The following is a 12,268-nucleotide window of genomic DNA, read 5'->3' on the forward strand; positions in this document are numbered from 1 at the left end:
TAGAATGGCATCCTGTAGCATTCCCATTCTCAGTTGCAGAATGTGACTTGCATTCTGCTATCTTTGCCGTTTTTTTCCCTCTCATCATTTTAAGCCAATCACCTGAGCCATTAATGTGTCACATGACTGAACACTCCTGAGCTGCAGGACAATGATATGAAAATACAGACAGACAGATGTCCAACGAGGATGTACACTAACACAAAAGCAACTATTCTGAGCCATGACATGAAATGAGGGCAGCACTCACCGGTTTCCACATCCTGTGCGTAGAAATGCAGTCCATCTGTGATTTCGGTGACATAGACGGCTCGGTATTTCGCCACACGTTCCTTCTCCTCTGTGAGCTGAGCCACCTCTTCTTTTGGTTTCTCTTCATAATTGGCCCAGAGCTGTTGATAAACACACATTTTCCAAAGTTTAAGTTTAAAACAGCATCTATATTTACCAATACACCACAGCCACATTGCAACCCATTTTACTTTATTAAGTAAATGGGGTTAATTTTGATTTCATGTTCATTTAAACCTATTAACACCTCAGACCGAATAAGATCAGAGCGGTTTAATCCATTGGCATCAGTATAAACACTGCCTTTGTTGATAATCCCTTCACATACACATGATGGGTTGGTAACCCATTTACCCACCCATGAGAAGGTCACAACGACCTCTGCACTTCATGGACGACAGGCGGAATTGGCTAGATCTGAGCAAAACCACAAGAGACAGAGGGCAGAGCGCGAGCTCATTAAGACTTGTGGTTGCAAATCACGAATTTGAGTGCGGATTTCAGCAACATGCTAAAACGAATGGCGAGAAGTTCCACTTCATCAGTGCTTTATGAAATGTCAAGAAAACAAGCCCTGCGTGCAGTTGAAGTAGTTTGTTTTGCTTACTAAGTGCTGAAGGTTGAGTCTATCGTGAAATACAAACACAACAAATTAACCAAGCACCCCTTACTTCAGTTTGGAGGCTTTATTAGCAAATGATGTTAATCAGCTATTAAAGTTTTCCCCGTTATTCCATCACATTTCTTCTCTCACGGTGAGCAGGAGGCAGCTAATTACAAACCTAAAAGACTTTTATATGCGCTTCCTCACTGTGCTGGTTTTAGCTAATTATGTCCACCAGGACTGCAAGGCCGACATTAACAGGCCAATCTCACCACCAGACTGTGAATTACCATATATGTATTACATACAGCTGGTGACATGCAGTAAGCCCTGAAAAACCAGCCACCAAATGATAAACTACAGGGTTAAACTACCCAATTACATCTGATTATTTCCCCCGAGGAGTGACAAAAACGACAGTACATTGAGGTAAATGATTCCTTGGGGAAAACAGCAGGGTTAATGAAGATTTAAACATGCCATGCTCCACAAACCGCTCCATAGCAAGGGCGCTAGTCTATCCCCACTATCCACAATGCCCTGGCACAGTATAACAAAGTTATAATCAAACCTGGAGGACCAATTGCAGTCATCCAGATTTGAGTGTCAACATTTGTTACAGTGCCGACTGTCAATGCCACTTCTGGCACCGCAGCAGCCACGTGACCTCTGACACGCATCGTAGAGGCAAGGGCACTTGAGACACGCGTGAACGGGCGGACATATGCAAAAACCCACTTTCATGTATCCTCCTCTACAAAAGCAGCCACAAACACACACAATGACTCAAAGAGACACACTGCACCCTGGGCAAATGACCTTCTGTGAGCAACCAACCATTCTTGTTTGTTCCACATGAGTGCAGGTATATGACTGCTGCTGGGCGGGGTCATGAAAGAGAAAGGATTTGTGATGTATTCTGTCATTGAGCTGCCTGTGGCACGCTAACCACAACCGTCAAATGACAAAACACACATTGGCAGACATCTACAGAACCGAAAACATGAGCGTCTAACATGGGCTAATGAGAGACTCTGATGGGATGAGCCTATTAGAAACCATGGAAGAATTCTGATGAAGAATAGTTTAAATACATTTTATGATTCTATATATAAATGTTATAAAATAATATTAAATAATGATAGTTTATTATTAATAATAAAAGCAATTGTTTATCGAACAGATTTTTATTCATAAAATAAACCACTTAAGGTTGCGTGATTTTACCTCAGTGAACAGTTTAGGCAATGACCTTTACTGAAGTCACTGTAATGCATGCTTTCGAGTGGTTTATTGCTTTTCATTATTAGTAGTATCAGTCATTGTATTCAATTCAAGTTTATTTGTACAGCACTTTTCACAATACAAATTGCAGCAAAGCAGCTTTACAGAAATTAAGTTTCTACAATATATTTAGTAGTAGCTTGTCAGTGTTGACTGTGAATTGAATTGAATAGTATCAGTCATTGTAAGCAGCAGTTTTAGTCAATAGTATTAGTGTGTCTGTGGCTGTTGTATTGAGCACTCAAGGAGAGGTCAGACTTCTCTTTAGGGACAACAGATACAGCAGTGTTACATTCACAAAAACTGCCTCTCTCACACACCGAGTTCAGGGAAGGGGGCTGTTCCAAATGCTGATGAAAGGTGACAGCGTGTCAATTCCAATAGAGTGTGTTCCACCCAGTGAGAGCGAATCCCCATCAACACCCAGAGTGCATACACACACAAACACACAGGGCCCAAGGGAAAGAATCAAACGTATAGTCCCAGTTAATACCGGAACACACGGAACTTTACCTGCCAAATGAATCTACTTCTAAGAGAATGATATGCATCAAATAATACAGTGAGCCAGGGAGAAGAACTACAATACCCATAAGTCACTGCACCCGAGGTAACCAGGCTGTCTTTTTTCGACAAACAGAAAATAAAGTAAAACTTGAACTAATTGAGCTTTTTTTTTACTAAAGGCTTAAATTAATCAAATAATGTCTTTTAAAAAAAATTATAATAATAATCAAATGCCATGCTTATTTTTAATCAAATTATACTTGGTAAATCAATTTAGCATCCATTATATTAATAATGAAGGCACCTTTGGAAATAAAGCTCATTAATTCAAGAGAAGCCTCTTTTTGACACTTCTGTGTTAGACATAATGGCACGGCACACTCACCCAACACACCACACATACACAAACATCTTTCACAAAGTCCACTAAAATCAGGAGCTGGTGCATAAATTGGATAGTTGGAATACTAAGATGTGAGTCCGATGACAGGGAGAAAAAAAATATATTGTCAGCAGTGTGTACCTGGAAGTATCAGATTTAAGAGATTCACTGGCCATTAGCAGTGTATAAAGACAAAACATCTATTTTCTCTCCATTCCAGGACAAATACTGTACAGGAATAACTAGATGGTTTATTAAACTCTGAGAATATCTGCATGCAATTTTGCTTGAAGTGCTTCAGTTCTAAAGGAGATATAGTTCAGTAAATCTGTCTAGCTGTCTGGAGACTCGGTATTCCACTGTAATACTTGGATTAAAACACACTTAAAAACTAGACTGAAGTCAACATTAAACATCTGAAACCTATTTTATTCGAGAAAATTCAAACCGAATGTTCATTCAATGAAAATTGTATCATGTTTATTAGTCTCTACTGGTTGGAAACACAAAGTCGGTGACTGAGATGTGGAGGCTGAAGGTCAAGTTCATCCTCAAAAGCATGTCAACATATAACAATAGAATAATGTGCATAATAAGGATGAAAAAAAAAAAATTATATATAATTTTTGTGGAGTTTCTTGTCTACCATTCCTGAAAACTTATAAAATCTACCAAGGCTATCCAGGAGGACAAGAATTTTGCAGATGGATTTCATGAGACACACCACTTTATCTCCTACCACCAATTCTGAATAGGCCCATCCCAAATACAGCTGAATATGTGGGTTATGCAATGCTGGACTATACAGGCACCACAAGAAAAACTGAATGGTAATCAGAGAGGTGGGATACATCATCAGGGTGTTTTAGTTGAATCAATTAAGGTCTATGACCCATGATGCCAGTCTGCTCGATTCGCCTGTGCATATTGATGAAGCTATTAGCAGTATGGAATGACTAACAAGACAGATATGCCTTTATGTCGAATGCCTTTTACACCAGAATCAACACCTCCATTTGCAGATGGATATGCTGTCTATACACAATTATCAAACTAATAATTCAACCACTGCAGAAATGCAATGCAAATGCAACAACCCTTATATAAATACAAGTACGCGACCACAAGAGAATGATCCAAACAGAAAAGGTTTTGTCAAAGCGGTTTCACATTCTTCAGGATGACATCACAAACATTTGTTTGATTTTGAGTTTGTTTTTATCTTGTGAGAAAATTTAGCATGCATTCATCACAAATACAAGATCATGTGCAATACAATACATGCAATACAATAATGTTTTTTTTTTCCATTTAGAAAAAAAAAAGAAATCAATAGTGCCATGATGCGATTATGGCATGTTGAGAGACACTCAACCACATCCTAAAGTGGCTATTTGTATTAGCATAATATAAAATAAATAAATGAATTAATTAATCAATAATTACATAAATAAATAAGTGCAAGTATTCAGAGCATCTTTCAGAATAAAACGATTGGATTTGATCAATATGTGCCTGTTTCCAGTGTCGCTCCTTTAAAGTGCAATGCCCCATTTATCAACATCAGAGTGCATAGCTTTTACACACTGCCTTAAAACAATGTTTTTTGAAAAGCACTATACAAACACAAAAATGTAACTGATACCGATTAAATATATACATAAAAGCAGGAGGAATGCAATCATATTCTGTTCACAACTAAAACGTGAAGCCGATTAGCATGCATGGCAATGTGCACCCTTAGAGGACTGGGGGAAGGGGGGGGGGAGAGAGAGGGAGAGAGAGAGCGAGAGAGAGAGAGAGAGAGAGAGAGAGAGAGAGAGAGAGAGAGAGAGAGGGGGGCAAATCAATATGAAAAGATCCATGAATGACAACAGCACTGTTGACATCTGACAGCTACAACCTCTGACCCCGGCACACGCTCGCATTTAAGCAGGACATGGGATCCAGCTGCAGTAAATGACAGAAATGTTTTGCTACTGTGCATGCTAATAAGACCTATAAGAGCGAAGCCAAGTACTAATGGGGTAGTGCACCAATGTACTGTAGGATGGGAGGTATTAAACACATTTACACTGCAAATGCATCAATTTCAATGCTCACATCATATGACCAGATATTCATTGACCAACAAGAAATTAAAAAATGGCATGTCCAATGATGCATTCTGAAATATAATCAGCTTTCTAGGAAGCTTTTGTAGTCTGAGGGAGGTATTAGGGAAAAAGTTCCAGAGCTTCATATGCTTGAAGACGTTAGCATGCCATTCACACTTTCGAATCCATGTCCATAAGTAGCTGTGTTAACATGTTTGAATGCTTCTAAGTGGCTGAGCATAACAAAAAAATCTTGAGGCAATAAAACGAGAACTACCAGTGACAGCTTACATATATTTTCCGGGTAAACGTGTCTGCTTAATGAGAAAAAAAAATAAAATAAATAAGTTTCACGCTAATATGACTATAAAGCACCATTACACTAGACACAAGGAAAAACAACACTCTGGGATTTCACCGTCACACTTTTTCAAGTTCAAATGGACCCAAACACACAGGTCCATAAGGTGACAAAGGGCAGACCGACCATCCATCACACGTTCCAAAGTCCACATCAATCTACTCCGGGATGCTGACAAACACATCCACTAAGTGACCTACACTGTCAGCATCCACTTAACCTGCAAACACTGAGCTGGCGCTATAAACTCACTTAGCATAATCACACACTCGGTCGTACACTCATCTGTAAACACACAGAAAAATGTAAGCTGGATAAATCCAGCATTTTCTGACCCAACCAACTTAGGATAGGGTCACGTCGGGTGAAACACAGAGGGGAGGGGTATGTGGAGCAGAGGTGGACGTAGAGTCTTGATGTGGTTACTTAGCGGATAAATTTATGCATTAAAAGTGCCCAGGTGGCATGGCACTTTGGGAATCAACAGCTGCAAGATGTCAGCATGCAGGGAGCTTCTCTTCAGCCTCATATCACCGACAGCAGCTGTTCGGATGCAGTGGCGGTTGCGCGGCTTATACCACGGCTTACACTGCTAATGTCACCGCCCTCCTGTCAGCCGTTACAAACTCCCACCAGCCTGAAATTCCTGCACGGTAAAGGTAAGAAATCACCAGAAACTCTGGCCCTGGTTGCAGCGGCGCAGGTGTCAGAATGCTTAAACATGTGCTAAGCGGTTTAACGCCATTTCTGTGGGAAGTATGTATGTAAATGAAGCCTGTTTGCTCAAAAAAGCTAGCCTGGTTCTGAGGGGGTCTGGCATGCATGTCGCGGCTCCCCACCCGCACAGATGATGCCCTCAGGGAAACACGGCAGCATATGGGGCCTTACACAACACTCAGACTTTCTGCTCCAATGCTGACTTCACACAGCTATTAGAGGAAGACTACACAAAGATGACAACGTTATTAAAGAAAACATGACTTGCGCAAAAAGCATAGTCTCCAGAATAATCTGGTTAATTAAAAAAACCCAAAAAGCTGACTTAAAGTTGAAAATCTATTGAAATGGTTTCAGCACACTGAATTGCACCTGTAAATTCATCCTCTTTCAAAACTGGGATGTAACTTGACTGGTTATTCTGCCTGTACTTTTTTTCCAATGCAAGGAAAATGTATTCAAAGAATCGAATGCACTGGAGGAGTTCTAATATTCCATTCTGAACACACCTCCTGATGTTTGTACAAAGCTGAGGAAAATAAAAAAATAAAAGCCCTCTAAATCAGTATTCATTTGCCGTAAAGACTAGAAGCAGAGCTATTTAAAGCGGCTTATTTCCAGTTATCCTGCCTTCCTGCTGTCTGCCCACACTTCACCACATGAAACAGCCACATATGTTTTAATCAGACTCAGTCATGACAGAGGGCTTCCGGGAAGGACGTGAAATTCAAGTGAAGTCTACTTCACACAAATCCATTTATCAAATAAACTGTTAATTGCATAATCTGTTTCTTTCTGCAAAGAAATCAGCACACAGAATCGGGTGCAAATTAAAAGCAAAATAATCAAGTTTATTTAACCCAGCATGTCTTGATGCCAGGTTGTCATGGCTACTGTTTATCTCTTGAAAAGCAGCCTCTTCATTTACTCAGATCGAATATTCCACCTCTCGCAGCTTTGCTCATCGACTCGCTTGCATCTGACAAACATGGGCATTTAGCTGTCTTTACACACAGAGATGCTGAGGAGCCAGATGGTAAAAAGGAGGAAAGATGACAAAGAGAGTAAAATTGGACTGACATTGACAGCCGCTCTTCAGGGGGACACTTACATCCTGAAGCAGGCCTGGTAGCCCACTAAAACCAGTCACATCCCACACACACACACACTCAAACAACATGGCTGGCTGCAAGCCCATGGCACAAATGAGAGAGAGAGAGAGAGAGAGAGAGAGAGGGAATACTGAGAAAAGGGAGTTGCATTCTGGGAAAGAGAAATAGAAACACATGAAAGAAAGACGAAAAGAGGAAGTGAAGCCTGAGTACATGTTTACATAACAGTGTGACTCCTTCAGGGCAGACAAAATGCATGTCTGTTTGAGTAAAAAGAAAGTAAGCACTCTCGAACTCTGCATTCAAAAGGAAAAGTGCACGTTGTGAAAGAATTCAACCAAAAATGAAAATTGCCATCGTTTATTTACCTGCATGTCATACCAAACCTGTACGACTGAATTTATTGCAAGGATCACAAAAGGCGATATTTTGAAGAATATGCTGGCCGCTCTTTTCCAAGCAATTACAATGAAAGAGGACTTGAGCTTTCAGGCTTCAAAAATTACAAAAAGCACATTAAAAGTATCAAAGAAGTGGCCCATATAACTAATAATGCATGATATTTTAAGTCTTCTGAAAATTTGTGCAAGAAATGTAGCAAAATTAAGTCATTATTCATTGAAAAACTTCACATGGTTTTGCTTGAACCAATTGATTCTGATCCCATGACTTAAAAAAAAACCTGATCCAATCATGAATCAGACATTGCTACTGCATAAACATGCCAAGGAAATCTTAGGTGGTGATGTTAAGACTTAAACTCAATTTAAGCTCACACAAAGTTATCATATGACATATTTTGTGTCCTCGTTGAGGCATCTGTTGTAACTGTGCAGAAAAGAGTTCAACCTTCAAAATCAATTTTGTGTTCGGAAAAATGGGTTTGAAACAACTGGAGGGTGAATGAATCATGACAGCATTTTCAATTTTGGGTGAACTATCCCTTTAAAACATTCAAATGGTGAGCCATCACTCTGAGTTACTGAAAACAGGAAGTTGTCAGGTGAATCTGACACCATAATTTGATTCAGATTCATTCTGATCGATTCTTGATTGAGTTTCTGTGTGAGCGTGGAGTGCAGTCCTGGCCATGTGCTGTCGTGTTTAACAGAATCCCAGAAGCCGACAGGCTCTGAGCCACTTCCTTTCACTCTCTGCCCCAACAAACACTGACAGCACATGAAAAAGAGCCCCCTAGCTTTACTGTTGAAGAAATGGCTCCTTCTGTCAATGAGCCTGTGGCGTTCTGTAACCACAACCCAAAATGGCTCTGTGCAAAGTCCAGCACGGTCAGATTAATGTCTGGATGATAAACCCACAAGTCCACGGGGGTCAGAAGGGGTCGTCATGAGAGAATGATGGTCTGGGACAATGGGGGGGAGCTGTGTGATTGATGCTGAGGGGTCTTAACGTAAGGGCCCGCTACAAGTCTTCAGGCGATGGGGTGTCAAAGAATGAACAGAAACACACACGCATGAAAGCACCTGAGTGAACAAGTACGCAAACAAACACAAATAATACAACCGCCACACTTGCCCGCATTCAATGCCAGATATAACACTGAAGCCTTGAGGGAATCACATCGAATACATACAAAATGACAAAAAGATGGCTAGAGAGAGTGAAAAAAAAAGAGAAAAAAAAAACACTATTTGATTAAAATATTCTTTCAGATTCAAGTTAAGCTCTATGGACAGCATGTGAAATGCTTTTGATTAATATATTGACTTTGTAGATCGTAAAATCAAATAAAAATCACTATACTAATATCCCTCCATCTAACTTGTACAGTTCATGACAATGTTTGAAAACTTGCATTGCTAGAACTTGCATTATTGCCTCCTTATGATTAATCTCTTGTATTCCTCATTTGTAAGGTGTTTAGGATAAAAGCATATGCTAAATATTTAGTAGCATATACTAATAAATGTAAATGATTATTACTTGTTATATGCTACCATTTTAGCTTAAGGTTTCGAGAGACAAAGTTACTTTTTTCATGTGTTACATTCTTTTTAAAATAAAATAAAATAATACATTTAATAATAATAAAAAAAAACATTAAAATATATGCTGTTAATATGTTTTGTTTATTATAAAATATTTACAAAATATGTAGGAAACATTAAAAACACAAACAACATAAAGAAACACAAATTGTTTAAGTCTTTTGAACTTTCAATCCTTTTTATACCCAGTGTGTTCACTTTATTACGGAGCAATGCCTGGCTTCAGAAACTCTGTTTGTAAGTGTGTTACTGCAATTTCTGCTATATTTTTACAACCTGAGGAATAGGTCACAATTATTTTCTATAGTAAATCGACAGCATATCACAGATGCTGTTGACGGCACTTAACTTGTATTGAACCTGGAACATTTCTGTAAAAATTCATCTATTACAAACCCATTACTAAATGCAGACTGAGATGATGGAAAAATAAAAATCTGAATCCACAAAAAAGCAGATACAGTCCACGCACAAGATGCTTACAGCCATTTTGCTTACAAACAAAGCGCAGCAAATAAATCAGCAATCTGAATGAACAGAAGAGCAGCTTTTTAAGGAGAAAAAGCAGGGAATAAGAGTGTAAAAAAAGGAGATACATTTAGGAGGGAAATTTGCAGCAGATCTAAGAATAGCCTTTCCCTGCACTGAAGACTTCGTTTTTTTTTCCCAGAGCAGGTAATAAAGAAAATTGATGAGCCGTTAGCTGTAGCTTTAGCTGAATCCCCAACCCTAGAGCTGCCGGCTTAAACCTGTCTACGGTTCTCTCTACGGGGTTTGTGTGTGCTTGAGACAGAGAAAGAGCCATGGTGACCTGAGAAAGAGAGAAACAGGTGGAAATAGCGAGAGAAAGCCACTGAAAGCATGGATTCTCTGAGTTGGTCTTATCTTGCTGTATAATGATGGGTTTTAGGCCCAGGAGGCTTCAGACGCATTTCTGGCTGATGATGTTGCGAGAAACTCAATACACTTGAACTAAATAAGACAAAAATCCTCTGAAAATCTGTTCTGGTTTAGAAGGAACTGTAGACGAGCTTAAATTGATTCAGGGAAGTTATCACATAAAAGACTCCTCAGTAAAAAGCAGCTGTAACGCCGCTGGAGTCTGGTAATGGACCAGACGTGAGAAGGGTTGGAATGACAATGATTCTGAAACAAAAAGGATGGCAGCAAACTCTGCCAGCAAGAAACAAATATTTAGCATTTATTAGCCAGGAATGAAGGGATGTCCCACCGCCAAAAAGCATCAAAGACACAGTCAGGAGCGTCTGCTCTCCGCAAATGTTAGTAGGGGACGTGTACAAGAGAAAGTCCACTCTTTTTAATTACTGTCAGGCGATTAGAGAGGACACCTGAAGCGACAGCAGAGTTGAGGGTACTAAACGTTTTGGCAGTGGAGAGTTTGTACTCCCAAAAAGGAGCAAATGTCAGGCAGGCTAGAGGGAAATGCCATGCCTGTGTATATATGTCTAACTCCACTTGGAAGGAGCAGAAATGCAATCTCATTCATTGCACAGATGCACGCACACACAGAGTGTGTGGATCTCAGAGCAAGTGACTTTTAGATCTAAACACTGCTGAATTTAAAGGACAAGTAGACAGTTTATGTATTCCTTTACTGTCATTTCCCCAGGCTGCAGAGACAGAGGGACTCAATTTACTACAATATTAGAATATACTGTCACCAGGAGTGCAAATAAAAAGAACCATTTTTTTCTATATTTTTGGAACCTTCTGGAAAAATAATTCAAAACAAATCAGAGGTAGAAATCAGGAATGGGGAATCTGGCTCACTACCTATTTTTCTCTCTATCAATCCACCCACGCACCTATCCAATCATCCACCCATCCATCCATCCATCCATCCATCCATCAACCCTTCACCTATTTATCTTATCTGTCCACCCATCTATCCATCCATCCAGACATTGAATTTCAGTATTTAAATTTAGACTGAAAACACGAATGTGCATACAGTATAAGACAGCCTATAGTGTCTATGGAATATATCTGTACCATTGTTTAATGCAGCTCTAAACACATTTCATCTCATACCTTGAATATTGTAAAAAGAAAAAAGAAAAAAAAAAAAAGGGCATGGTAATTTTTGCATACACACATATACAAAACAAAAAGTATAAATCAATGACTCGCGCACACTAAGACCAGGAAAGTTTATTAGCTAAATATGGTCTATTATGATTCAACTTCAGCTTTATACCATCAGAAAAATCTGGCCCTGTCCACTGACTTCCAGTGTTTTGGATACACAGATTTGTCAACTGCAAGCAGACCTCTTCACTACTGGCATCAACTCGGGCAGAAAAATGGCCATTCTTGGTCTACAGTCTCCCTCGAGGGCCAAATGTCTCTGTGCAACTGCAGGGCAACCGTCCTTCAACCTTATCCGCATAGAAAATCCCTAAAAAAAAAACAACAACCCAAGAGCCCTATATGCAGCAGTTGCAAACATAATTTGTTCTCTACTTTGCCTGCATATCCAAGCATGTGTTCATCTGCAGTAATGCAATTCACAATGTCATATCTATTTACAGTCTGAACAGGCAAACACGCATACATCACGCCTCCCCCATGAGAATGGGACTAGTGGAAGTGTTATGGCCTTCTTTCTGCATGGGTGAACCACAAGCCTGCCTAAAAGAGTGTCCGTCAAGAGCCTAGAGGGATATCCCATAAACGAGACGAAGGGGGCTATGGAACGGCCAAGGACACACAGTCAGGGTGACATCTTGTGTTTGCACAAGCTTGTATATATGTGTGCCTAGGCGCATTAGAAGTGCAGCGTGAGCTAGATGTCTTTCTGCATGTATGCAGATGCCTGACAATCCATCTCGATGTGGATGGATTTTTATGTCTGTGCAGATTGAGTATTTACACGGCCGGTCTG

At 39.8% G+C, this 12,268-nt stretch overlaps 1 protein-coding gene across 1 annotated transcript in view; it reads right to left on the reverse strand.

Moving 5' to 3' along the window:
• The window catches only part of LOC109096473 (staphylococcal nuclease domain-containing protein 1), a 151,878-nt gene that overhangs the window by 26,406 nt on the left and 113,204 nt on the right, over positions 1–12,268 (reverse strand). Inside the window, exon 18 of the mRNA XM_042741495.1 lies at positions 251–392. Within this exon, the coding sequence (XP_042597429.1) occupies positions 251–392 (142 nt within the window). The remainder of the gene's footprint in view (positions 1–250; positions 393–12,268) is intronic.

The sequence above is a fragment of the Cyprinus carpio genome, chromosome A4 (genome assembly GCF_018340385.1).
Source record: "Cyprinus carpio isolate SPL01 chromosome A4, ASM1834038v1, whole genome shotgun sequence".
NCBI classification, from domain to species: Eukaryota; Metazoa; Chordata; class Actinopteri; order Cypriniformes; family Cyprinidae; genus Cyprinus; species Cyprinus carpio.